The following is a 12,648-nucleotide window of genomic DNA, read 5'->3' as shown; positions in this document are numbered from 1 at the left end:
AATAAATTCGAAAAATACTCCATCAGTAATAAATTATCTATAACATGGGAACCAAATTTGACTTGCGTTCGTCAGGCAAGACAATTCGGGTCGGATCTTAACAACCGGGTTATCGGACTTTCCGTTACCGACCCGCGATATTTCCTCTGTTCGGTTTCCGAACCCCCTATAAATACTGCTCTCTAGCCCCATCCAATTCACCGTGTGCCTCCGCCCCAAGAAAGCCCTTGTTCTCCATCGCCGGCCGCCGACGACCTCAACGCGATCGTTCAACATGTCTGTGTTCGTAGATTGCAGGAAGAGGAACGCTTCGGTGCTTCTCGACGACGCCTTCTGCGACTCGCTGCCTTCTCTCTCGAAGAGGGCCCGCCTCTCCGACGCCGCTGCTCTCCTGGCATCGCCGCTTCCGCCGCCGCAGAGCCCACTTGATCTTCTGAGGGCTCGTTTCCCCGATCTGGACGTTGAGGTGATTTTCCTTCCACTTTTGCTTTTTTTCTTCTTCTTCAAGAAATTAATTTAGTTAGTTTCCTTGTTCGTGTTGTTTTATTTGGGACTTGGAGAAGTCAATTCGAAGAATTCTGTCGTTCTCGTCTCGGGTAAAGATTGAAACTTTTTGTTGCGGCTATTGACTTGTCTTAGAAAATCATAACTCTATGGTGAGCGTATTTTATGATTATGATCAATGAGGAGCATACTCCATCTCTGAGTCTTAATACCTTCCTTTGCCTATTTTACTCAAATTTTTTTTATATTCTGGGCTAGTTATTCAGCTTCCACCTATGGGGACAAATGTTGAAATATTGGAGTTTAGGTTGCTTGGAACTGATTTGTTTAAGGTTTTTGCCTTCAGAATTCCTGTTCTGAGTTTATTGATTGGGGAAGTTTGAAATTGTAGATTTGGTACATTTATGTACTGAAGTTTCAGGATGAAATGAACTTTTCTTTTTTGTTTGACGGCACATAATGAGCACAATCTAGTTGTAAACATTGTTTTTTGCTCGTTAAGCAGCCTGTTTGTCGTCGATAGTGTTCATCTGCAAAATTTTTTTAAAAAAATGGTTCCATCGCCAGACTAGTTACGGAAGCATTACTGTTTTCGTAGGATACATCACCACTTTAATCTCAGTGAAGAAGTTTTTTTTTTCTTTTTACTAATTCCTAACTGTTTTTAACGTGTTTATAGGATGTGTTGAACAATGCTCAAGTATGAAATTTTGTTGTTAAAAAAGCTTCCACTTATGCTTCTTACTTATTACATTTATTTATTAAGAAAAATGCAAAAAGGTGAAACAAATCAATAGATGCTATTTGTATCATATTCTTGCCATACTTCTTTGAACAACGTGCACACCTTTTGTTGGATGATGTGGTAGTGCTATATCTGTTGATCAGATGAAATTGATTTTTGATTCTCATGTCTTAATTTTTTTTCCTTTATATTTATTCTAAAATTTCTTTTTTTTTGCTGGTTCCAGAAGATGTAGCCGATTAATATGAATTACCTTGTGAATTTCAGCTTTTAATTTCTTTATTACATTTACAGCTTGTACAAAGAGTTTTTGAGACTACTGGTAGTAACTTGGACGTTGCCATCAAGAACTTGATTGAACTTGTATCAACATCACACGGATCACAGGGGAAGAGTCTGGATTCTGCCTTGGTGAATGATTCAGTGCCTGTTGCCCCATATGTTCCTCCATCTGAAGGTATTGAGTTTCTAACACTAAATCAATGCTATTATGCTGATGTCACATTATTCTTCTAAGGTGGACAAGACAAGTGGTTTTCATGTTTGGTAATGTTTTTTCTATTAAAACTCATCTTTGACTTTGAGGGTTGAGGTTTTGAATGTGGTTACGTGAGAATGATGAATAATATTCGTTCATAAATGAGAACTCTGCTTATTGAGTATTCTAGACAGTGTCAATATAGTCAACTTCTTTTTCTTTTTTTTGTTTATCTCTTTTATTGTATAATCTTGCATGGGTATCATAACTTGGATTCTTGGCATGGCAGGTAGCATGGTGGGTTCTTCATCAGGAATGCTAGATACCACAAGCAATCTCCCAGTAGATGGACCAGGATGGGTGGAACTTCTTTTGAAAGAATTAACATCTGCTTCCGACATGAATGATGCAAAAACCCGTGCATCAAAAATCTTGGAGCTGTTTGAGAAATTTGTGGCTGCTCGTGCCAATCACGAACCACTTGAGAGTCTTTGCAAGGTAGCATATTTTTGAATTTTCACCATCTTTCAGTTCAGCCCAACTCCCCTGTCTCTTTTAGTTCAGTCCACACGCGCTTTATTTTGCACATCAAAGTATATCCATTTCAATTTGCTTATTATCAGGAAAACAATAATTTGAATGAGCAAGTTGAAGTGCTGCTTCATGAGAACAACATCCTGAAACGAGCCGTCGCCATCCAGTATGAGCGCCAGAAAACTTTTGACACCCAGAACGAAGAAGTGCAACAACTGAAGCAGATGCTTTCTCAGTACAAAGAGCAGATAAAGACACTTGAGGTTAGTAGCCTGTTCTTAGAAATCTCTTGCATCTATCTATGATAACTTGGGTGCTATTTTGATTGTACTCGCATCCTATTTTGATAGTATGACACTCCTAGTTTTTACTAGTTAAAGGAAGGGTGCCTCCTATTATTTTTCTCACACTCCAATCAAGGATTTCATTTCTTACAAAGGTTTAATCCTTTACCTCTCAGTAGCAGGTTAAGTAATTCGATGAGGCTTTGCTTTTACAAATATCTTGCCTGTCAACATACAACTGATTGTGAGCATAATGTGATAACACCAGTAGTTTCCACATAGATCTTTATATAGGATACAAATTCCTTGGAAATCCCCATTGATCTCATCATCTTCATATCATATGATTTTTATAGCATGCACTTCAATTCCTTGGAAATCCTCTTCTTCTTCTCATTCTTCAAATCATACACTGTTACTTTTTATAGCATGCACTACAATTCCTTAATCCTTGCACCACTGTTTCATTGTTCGTATGAGTTCGAGCATGATATGACAGTGATGAAAACATTCTTTGTAAAGATAAAGATATCTAATGAGACCTCTGTAAGAAGTTAGTTCCAATAGAGATGCAAATCCCATTCCAGATACCCCATTTGATCTCATCCTTCTTCAAATCATATACTATTGGTTTGCTATTTATTTCTTAAAGTTTCATGTATGGTTTTTCAAGTCACCGAATCATTATTTAATTATGATCAAAGACATCATAAATATTACAGATATCTAAAGAAGGAGACCTCTTTTATTCGCATCATCCTTCATATCATATACTACTAGTTTTTATAGAACGCACTACAATTCCTTAGATCATATAGTGTTGGTTTAAAAAAATTTCGTGTATCGTTTTTCATATCGTCGAATTAATTGTTTGTGACGAATTTGCGTGTCTAATCTGCATGTTTGTTTTTTTTTTCTTTTGTCTGGCCATGCAGATGAACAATTATGCACTGGGGTTGCATCTCAAGGTGGCTCAGCAGAGCAGCTCAATTTCTGGACGCTTCCCACCAGATGTCATGTAGCGAATTTACGCCGATACCGCCATATTGGCAGTGGGTTTTTTCCTTTGTTTTTTTTTTCTTGTGGGTCATTAGTTGATTGCATTTTGCTGGGCAAAAATGTCGAATAGTATTAGTTTCTGCCTTTCTGGTGAGTCATTAATCTTATATTTCATCAAGTTTGTGTATGGATTCTGCGTTGATCAAGTTTCGATGTTGTGGAAGGGGCTTTAAGCCTCTTCTGCAGATGACATTTTTGCCTGAAACAGAAGCAGGGGATGTTCATGAGGTGTGTGATCGAGTTACGTAAATTGCTATATAATTTCATTCTTTTACGTAGCAATTTAATTCATCTCGACTATCTGACTGATTAATTCAACGTCATGAATGTAACGAATAGATAACATTTTAAATAGAAAATTTACGTAGTAGAAGAGTAAAATTGTTGACTTATGTTGCTTGACTGCTATTGCTAAGTGGAGGGATGAAGAGGCTAAGTACCAGCAGTGAATTGCTTGAGTGAATGGCTCCGAACCAGAAGTGTTTTCTCTTATATGAATAGCTTATAGTTCAGGGTTCGAGTTAGCTTATAGTTTAGAGTTTTTGTCACGTATTAATATATATAAGGTGAAATTATTATTACGACGGAGAAGGATATTATTTCAAAAATATTGTTTTGGCTTTCGTCGAATTAACTCAATTTTTTCCTTTTCTATAATTTTACTCCATTATAATCAACTCAATTGTGTATAAAATATATATATATAATATTTTTTTAAAACTATTTTAATTGATTTTATTTAAAAATAATACCATGATTTAATTTTTTCCTTATATTTTTTAGTTATTTATATCAAGTAATGAAGTTATCACACCGTGTCCGGTTTGGTCCGGGCCCAAATAGGCCCGAACAGCAGCATCAAATGGTCCAATCCAACAATAAACCGACGTAGCCTTATCATCTTTTTTGTAAATAATTAAACTTAACTGGAGTAATTTGTAAAATAAACTAATTCGTTAACATTTATACAGAGCCCATCTCCTCTTTCTAAATATCAAATAGCTCCCTTGACTGCTTTTCTTAGACCTCGTCTCCTTCGTCGCCCCCCTTTTTCCTTCTCGGGAAGGGAACGCGGAAAGCAAAGCCGACAAATCCACCATTCGCCGGGCGGGCAGCGGGCGGAGGAGGGCGTTGGCTGGCGAGAGAGAAGTAGAACGACCATGGAGGACACGGCCTATCACCCCCTGCTTTCCCCCTCCGACGACGGGCAGGCATCCGTGGGCAGCCCTTCGTCTTCCTCCTCAGTTTCTCCGCCGCCGCCTCCCCCTTCTCCTCCCACGGTTTCGAGGGCCTCCAGGTACGATGATGACGATGACGACGAAGGCGACGTGTGCCGGATCTGCCGCAACCCGGGGGACGACGATAACCCCCTTCGGTACCCTTGCGCGTGCAGCGGGAGCATCAAGTTTGTGCACCAGGACTGCCTCCTCCAGTGGCTTAACCACAGCAACGCGCGTCAGTGCGAGGTAGGGTGGTTTCCGTGTCCGGATTCTATGGATTTGTGGTGTTAGGGTTTGGTTGCTAGTGCATGTCGTGCCCCTTTCGTTTTCTGGTCTTGTCTTGATTTAGTGCGTATTTTGGATGTTCTATTAGTTTCTGGTTGATGGAAAACATGATAGAAAAACATAGTGAATTCATAGCGAAGATATGGCGGGACTTGAAAAGTCTCATCTTTGGATTACTTTGAGCTCCGGACTTGCTTGCTAGAATGCTGATGAAGATGAAGCCATTCACATGGACACGAGGAATAATAGCGTTAAGTCGTGATACAATTATGGTTTAGTTAAAAGAAAAAAAAAATCGTATTTAGATGTTAGTTTCTGGTTGATGGAAAACACTCTTGGAGAAATGCCATAAGATACGGTGGGACTTGAAGAGACTCATCTTATGATTACATTGAGCTCTAGATGCTATGACTTACTTGCTAGAGGTTTGCCAAAGATAAAGCCATATGTAAGGTCATGAAGAATAATCAAGTTAGTTAATGATATAAATTTCGTTTTAGTTAATAGAGAAAACTCATTATAATTTTGCACCTAGTTGGTGATTATCTTCTATGTTTTCTTAGTTATCTTCTATTCATGTGGTTTTACATATGCCTAAGTTGCACACTATCATTTTAACTGACTAGATCACATGACGCAGTGCAGCCTACAGACTCTTCTGTTCTCTCTCGTCTCTCACCTCTTACTCTCATTTCTCACCTGTGACTCTTGCCTCTCTCGTCCTCTCACTTCTTACTCTTGCAACACGAGTCATGTTGGTGTCATCTCCTGTCACTATCTGCAATGAGAGAACACACAAAGTAGTGATCTCTAGCTTTTCTCTTTGTCTTCATCAAGCTTTAAGATTAAAGGATGCGAAGGATGTTTATTTAAATGTTACTCTTACTGACCTTATAGCTTTAGTTGAAAGGTGATACTGCATGAGTTATGTAAGCTTATGTTTTGTTAGTTGTTCTTTGATTCATGTTGTTTTACATATACCTAAATGGTTGCTGTGCTTTGGTGTGAATTTTTTCTCAGTCATTAAAGATGTTCCTATTTTGTGCTGTTTATTCTCTTTCTGAAAATTTATTCCACCTATCTCCCAACTATGCATCCAAGCAATAAAGAGAAAAAAAATTACAATTTTCCATATTTAATGTTGATTTAGGGACCCAATTTGTTTATTCTTTTTTGTCTGCGCATCAATTCATTGCTTATGAAGTGGATGGCTCACTTTTGCAATCAATATATACCATGACTAGTATTATATGAATGTATTAGTATGAATGCCTTTTCCTGAGTTTCATATTATAATTGTGTGCCCCAGATGCAAGCATCCCCATATTTCATTTATTTAAAATGCACCATTCAGTGTTTTTGGCAAGTTGCTTTATCCTTTTTTTGCAAGTGAACCAGTAATTTTAATATATGGTTCTCTGAATGATTGTCCATGACTCCATTCAATATATCTCTCTGTCCAATTGTCTTATTGATTCATCATATTTGCAGGTCTGCAAACATACTTTTTCTTTCTCCCCTGTGTATTCTGAGAACGCTCCTGCAAGGCTGCCTCTTAAAGAATTTGTTGTTGGAATGACAATGAAAGCATGCCATGTTATGCAGTTCTTCTTACGACTTGCTTTTGTTCTTTCTGTTTGGCTCCTTATGATACCATTTATTACTTTTTGGATTTGGCGCCTGACCTTTGTGAGGAGTCTTGGTGAAGCTCAGAGGCTATTTTTGAGCCATCTATCTGCGCCTGTAATACTCACAGATTGTTTACATGGTTTCCTACTTTCTGCTAGCATTGTGTTCATATTTCTCGGGGCAACCTCTTTAAGAGATTATTTTAGACATTTACATGAACTTGGAGGTCATGGTGCTGAGAGGGACGATGAAGGTCAGGAAAGGAACGGGGCTCGTGCGGTTAGGAGGTTGCCTGGTCCAGTTAACAGGAATCCTGCTGGTGATGGAAATGCTGAAGATGCTGGTGGAGCTCAAGGTATTGCTGGGGCTGGCCAATTAATTAGAAGAAATGCAGAAAATGTTGCTGCTCGATTGGAAATGCAGGCTGCTCGTCTTGAAGCCCAGGTTGAACAAATATTTGATGGACTAGATGATGCTGATGGTGCTGAAGATGTACCATTTGATGAGCTTGTAGGAATGCAAGGTCCTGTATTTCATTTGGTTGAAAATGCTATAACGGTATGTGTGCCCTCTTGATCTGTTTATACTTTATACTAATACCTATTTGCAAATTAACTGGTTTTTTTATTGCTTTTTATGTGACTTTGATAGTGCTTGACAGATCTTTAAAGTCATTTAAAATAATGAAATTATAACATGTTTAACTCTTCTTCATTTATACTCTCTCGGGGCAAATCATGAATAAAAGTATATATTACATCTCGGTACTAATTTGATTGGATATATGAAACTTTAGATTTAGTTTAAGTGGATGTTCAAGACATGAATAAAGTATGCAATTTTGTATATGATAGATGGGGATATAACAGTCAGATTGCAATGTTGTCAAGTTGTGTAAAGCAATGGAGTAGTCAAACATCTTTCTTTACTGTTAAACCTGACAGATGAGAGGCAATTTTGAAATTACATTTTGGTAATGAATACCCAAGTAGGATAGAAGTTTGAGATACCAAAAACATTTATTCTTATGTAGTGTAGGAGTTAGAATGACATGCAGTAATTTTCAATGCTATATGACCAAGGTATTTTCTCATTCAACATACCAATGTGGTGGAGTTGAACTTTTGCCAACAGCCTAGCATATATAGAGTTATTGTGTTGACTTTGGGAGAATAGCTAATATTACTAAGTTGAGGGCTTAGATTAATGATGGAGTATTGGAGAAGCAAGGAAGAAGAGAGTGGTGATTCTAGGCCCTTTCTTTTGAGCTAGTAATTTGTTCTATGGTCCTGCTGTTGGATGCTCAATAACAGCTAACATGCTCCGAGTGATAATGACCTTTGGATACACTTCAGGTCTCATGGTCGGTACTGACAAAACTTAGGCATTAGGTGTGATTATCATCACTAATAACATGGCATTAGGCTTGACACATGCAACTCCCAAAAGGGTCTTAGTTAGGCAATGTTGATGTAGCACTTTGCTCCTAGAGCTGTAAATGAATCAGGTGTTTGTGAACAAGTTCGGTGTTCAATAAACATCCATAAATAAAGATAATGAATAATTTATGAATAAACTTATTTATCGACTTGTCTAAATCTTAGTTTTGAATTTATTTTTCTATTTCTTATTCAAATATATAAAAATATAATAATCTATGCCCCATTATTAATGATTATATTTACAATTTTAAATCATCTATAATATGATAAATAAGAAATAATATAAGTTTCATTGATTATATAAACATTTTACCTCTAAATTATAAGGACAACAATGTCATTAGTTGAGCTTGATAAAAAAGCTTGAGTTTGGCTCGATAAGATTTTTAATAATGAAGCTTGAACAAGCTCAATAAAAATAAACAAACTTAAACACAATCAACCTTGGCTCATCTCATTTACACACCCCTACATAGAGTCATGGGTACGCTTCATCTTTGTTGAAGCTTTTGCATAGTTAATTTTATTGTGTATTTTCTTCTTAATCTTAAGATGGTACATTGTACTTTTTCAAACATTTAATCTTCTGGGATGGAAGCTAATTGGTTCATTTAATTCTTATATGGTTATATTTAACCAAATCTTTTTTCCTATTGCTTCTTTCGTTGCCCATTTACACTAAATAGTCTGGAGCTTTTACATGGATTGTAAAATAATTCTTTTTGATAATAAAAATTTTTTCTATGGCTTCCTGTTGTAATCATCTTCCAAATTATAATTTATTTTCCTTGATGCTTGACAGGTGTTGGCAAGCAATGCTATTTTCCTGGGTGTTGTCATTTTTGTCCCTTTCTCATTAGGGAGGATCTCTCTCTACTACATCACATGGTTCTTTTCATCGGTTTCTAGCCCAGTGGCTGAAAAAGTTGTGCCCATTTCAGAATCAGCCCTCTCAGTAGTGAATAATACATTGAAGAGCGGACTGATTGTTATGAAGAACTTGTCAACTGAGAATCATGTTGATGGTGTCTTGGACCTACTGGAGGTGGTTAATGGATCCCAAATACTGAATGCCACTGTAACGAATGAGATCTCTAACACTGTTGGCAGGTCCACTGCTGCTGATCTTCTCAAGGGGACAATAGCTGGGTCCTCCCATCTTTCTGATGTGACTACCCTTGCAGTCGGCTATATTTTCATATTCTGCTTTGTTTTCTTTTATCTTGGTCTTGTTGCTTTGATACGATATAGTAGAGGCGAGCGCATTATATTTGGGAGGCTCTATGGCCTACTTGCTGCAGCAGAAGCAATTCCTTCTCTCCTTGGGCAATTTCTTGCAGCAATGAGACATCTGATGACAATGGTTAAGGTTGCATTTTTGTTGATTATTGAACTTGGAGTCTTTCCACTATTATGTGGGTGGTGGCTCGATGTGTGCACTTTGAAGATGCTGGGGACAACAATTACTCAAAGAATTGAATTATTTTCTGCCTCGCCATTAGCTAGCTCCTCGATTCACTGGCTTGTTGGCATAGTTTACATGCTTCAAATCAGCATTTTCGTCAGTCTTCTCAGAGGGGTAAAGCTTTCTTTTTTGGTGCTTAATTATTATATATAAATTCACACCTGTAAACCTTGTTTAACAATGAGTATTTCTTTTTCTGTAGGTATTGAGGAACGGAGTTTTATATTTTCTGCGTGATCCAGCAGATCCAAACTATAATCCATTCCGTGACCTCATTGATGACCCAGTGCATAAACACGCACGGCGTGTATTACTATCTATTGCTGTTTATGGTAGTCTGATAGTGATGCTTGTCTTTTTACCCGTGAAGCTTTCTATGCGCCTCTTTCCTTCTATGTTCCCTCTGGACATAATGTCAGTTGACTTTTTTTATTCATTTGACAGTTGAATTCTTGGTTTACCTGCATAACTAATGTATCTTTCATTATGCAGTATTTCTGATCCATTTACGGAAATTCCTACGGATGTTCTGCTGTTCCAAATTTGCATACCATTTGCTATTGAGCACTTTAAGTTACGTACAACAATAAAATCTCTTTTGCGCCATTGGTTTACTGCAGTTGGTTGGGCTCTCGGTTTGTCTGACTACTTGCTACCTAGAGCTGAGGACAATGGAAACCAAGATGCTGGCAACATTGAACCAGTGAGACGGGACAGATTACACAATGCTCACCTTGGTGGGCCTCAACAGAATGATCTACCTTTGGTGCCAAGAATTGCCGCTGATGATCAAGGCATGGATGATATTATTGGAAATGCAGATGCGGCTGAAGAATCTGATGCTGATGATCAGGCAGATTCTGAGTATGCACTTTGATACTTCCCACCTGCAAGATTTTTTTTAGCATGCCCTCCAGATTAGCTGAATTTTGCTTGTCCAGGAGCCGACTATGAGTGGCACATAATTGTATGCTAACTGTTAATTTAACTTCCTGCAGGTATGGTTTCGTACTCCGGATTGTCTTTTTGCTGGTATTGGCATGGATGACTCTTTTGCTTTTCAACTCTGCAATGATCATCCTTCCCGTCTCCCTCGGTCGCGCACTGTTTAATGCCATTCCTAGACTTCCAATTACTCATGGCTTCAAGTGCAATGGTAACGTTTACAATCCCTTTTTTCCATTACTATTTAGTACTCAACTTACAGAAGTTGACACAGATTCTCTTGTCAGACCTCTTTGCTTTCAGCATTGGCTCTTACATCATCTGTACCACTGTAGCTGGAATAAGGTATTCTGTTGATTACATCAAAACCCGTAGAGTACGTGTTTTGCTTTTGCAGATATGGAAGTGGGGAACAATTATAGTCAAGAGCTCTGCCCTTTTGTCGATATGGGTGGGTGACACTATCCTGATGACCTATATATATACATATATTGGAACTCATTTTTCCAACTGCTTTTTCTCCAGATATTTATCATTCCAGTACTTATTGGTCTCTTGTTCGAGCTTCTGGTGATCGTGCCTCTGAGGGTGCCTGTGGATGAAAGCCCGGTATTTCTCCTCTACCAGGACTGGGCTTTAGGGCTCATCTTCTTGAAGATCTGGACTCGCTTGGTATGACCAAATATTTTCTATTTTTTAAACATGCATTACCTATGAATTCAAGGAACTGATTTTGTTTGAGTTTATCTGCTGCTCGGTTGTTTTAGAATAACTGATGTCGACCATTCCTCTGAATTTATTGATCTCAATTTCGTAACAGGTGATCTTGGATCAGGTGGCACCGCTAGTAGACGAAAACTGGCGTCGCAAGTTTGAAAGAGTAAGAGAGGATGGCTTCTCGCGACTGCGGGGATTGTGGGTGCTACGTGAGATTATGATTCCAATCGTCTCAAAGCTTCTGACTGCACTCTGCATTCCCTACGTCTTCGCGAAAGGCATCTTCCCTGTCTTTGGTTATTCGCTGATAGTGAACTCCGTTGTGTACCGCTTCGCATGGCTAGGATGCCTCCTGTTCAGTTTATTCTGCTTCTGCGCCAAGAGGTTCCACGTCTGGTTCACCAACCTTCACAATTCCATCAGGGACGACCGGTATCTCATTGGGCGAAGGCTGCATAACTTTGGCGAAGTGTTTACCGGTGACCAAGAGTCTAGGTCTGACAGTCCGGAGTCAAATTCCACCGATGCTGGTTTAATACTTCATGAGCAAGAGGCCGCCATGGGGTTGAGGCTTAGGCGGGCAAATCACCACCAACAACACATCAGGTAGGTTTTTAGCCTGAAGATGCATATACTTAAATCAATAGTTTGTTATACACAAGGGTACCATTTAGGTTGAAGGTTATAACACTGTTTTTTTGATGGACTTAACGAAGTTGCTTGACGACTTTTTAAGAGACAGTATCCCCGTAAAAAAGACACCGATATTGATTGATGAGTTTTGATGACCATTCGATGCTGTTGTAAGTAGTGGTGTTTCCTCCTTTTTCATATATTTTTCTTGAGTAATGATTCTAACATGAAAAATACCAGCATGAATAATGACACTCACATTAGCAGTGGGTCCCACTGACATGCAGTTGCAGTTGCTGCTAGCATTATGCTATGAATCATTACTTATTTTTCTTTTAGTGCTGCAGTATTGACCCCACAATATGTAATTTTTATCAAATAAATTTCAACTGTTTAGATTGTACTAGAAGATGAGTTCTCTAGGTAAATGCATTGCTCCTTAGGTGTTTTGTGTTTTAAGAAGGGTTTTTTTCCCTTCTCCCTTTTGTTCCAGTCTTGAGTCTTGGTATGATATGTATTTTCGATTGAATAAATTTTCTAGTTTTTACTATAGGGCTAATATGTAGAACGATGCATTGCTTCTTAGCATTTTGATCTATCGACTGTTTTTCCTCTCTTAAGATTTTGATAGACGAAAGAGAATTTTGACACAATGGTAAAGTTGATGTATGATTTTGTGATTATGAATTCGAATTCTGGAAACAAGCT

The 12,648-nt window shown here is 38.2% G+C and overlaps 2 protein-coding genes across 2 annotated transcripts; both read left to right on the top strand.

The window, feature by feature from the left end:
* Positions 1 to 221: 221 nt before the first annotated feature.
* Positions 222 to 3,844, top strand: LOC141828406 (uncharacterized). The gene is made up of 5 exons (XM_074715833.1): positions 222 to 466; positions 1,544 to 1,706; positions 2,017 to 2,225; positions 2,351 to 2,524; positions 3,481 to 3,844. The coding sequence occupies exons 1-5, from the start codon at positions 275 to 277 to the stop codon at positions 3,565 to 3,567; spliced, it is 825 nt and encodes a 274-aa protein (XP_074571934.1). The 5' UTR covers positions 222 to 274; the 3' UTR covers positions 3,568 to 3,844.
* A 795-nt stretch (positions 3,845 to 4,639) lies between these two features.
* Positions 4,640 to 12,098, top strand: LOC141826626 (putative E3 ubiquitin ligase SUD1). Its single transcript, XM_074713888.1, has 9 exons — positions 4,640 to 5,070; positions 6,601 to 7,296; positions 8,983 to 9,759; positions 9,848 to 10,059; positions 10,138 to 10,509; positions 10,644 to 10,801; positions 10,878 to 11,041; positions 11,116 to 11,262; positions 11,411 to 12,098. Exons 1-9 carry the CDS (start codon positions 4,765 to 4,767, stop codon positions 11,915 to 11,917), a joined length of 3,339 nt encoding a protein of 1,112 aa, XP_074569989.1. The 5' UTR covers positions 4,640 to 4,764; the 3' UTR covers positions 11,918 to 12,098.
* Positions 12,099 to 12,648: the final 550 nt, after the last annotated feature.

The sequence above is a fragment of the Curcuma longa genome, chromosome 4, assembly GCF_044706935.1.
Source record: "Curcuma longa cultivar G26 ecotype Majalengka, Jawa Barat chromosome 4, ITB_CL_G26_1.1, whole genome shotgun sequence".
Lineage (NCBI taxonomy): Eukaryota > Viridiplantae > Streptophyta > Magnoliopsida > Zingiberales > Zingiberaceae > Curcuma > Curcuma longa.
The sequence above is the reverse complement of the archived record's forward strand: the minus strand, read 5'-3'. Positions and strand labels throughout refer to the sequence as shown.

Coding starts and splice junctions, on each gene's coding strand:
- LOC141828406 (XM_074715833.1), top strand. CDS start 275: ATGTCTGTGTTCGTAGATTGCAGGAAGAGGAACGCTTCGGTGCTTCTC. Junction 467..1,543: donor TCCCCGATCTGGACGTTGAG/GTGATTTTCCTT, acceptor TTACATTTACAG/CTTGTACAAAGAGTTTTTGA. Junction 2,525..3,480: donor AGCAGATAAAGACACTTGAG/GTTAGTAGCCTG, acceptor CTGGCCATGCAG/ATGAACAATTATGCACTGGG.
- LOC141826626 (XM_074713888.1), top strand. CDS start 4,765: ATGGAGGACACGGCCTATCACCCCCTGCTTTCCCCCTCCGACGACGGG. Junction 10,060..10,137: donor ATGTTCCCTCTGGACATAAT/GTCAGTTGACTT, acceptor TTCATTATGCAG/TATTTCTGATCCATTTACGG. Junction 11,042..11,115: donor CTGCCCTTTTGTCGATATGG/GTGGGTGACACT, acceptor CTTTTTCTCCAG/ATATTTATCATTCCAGTACT.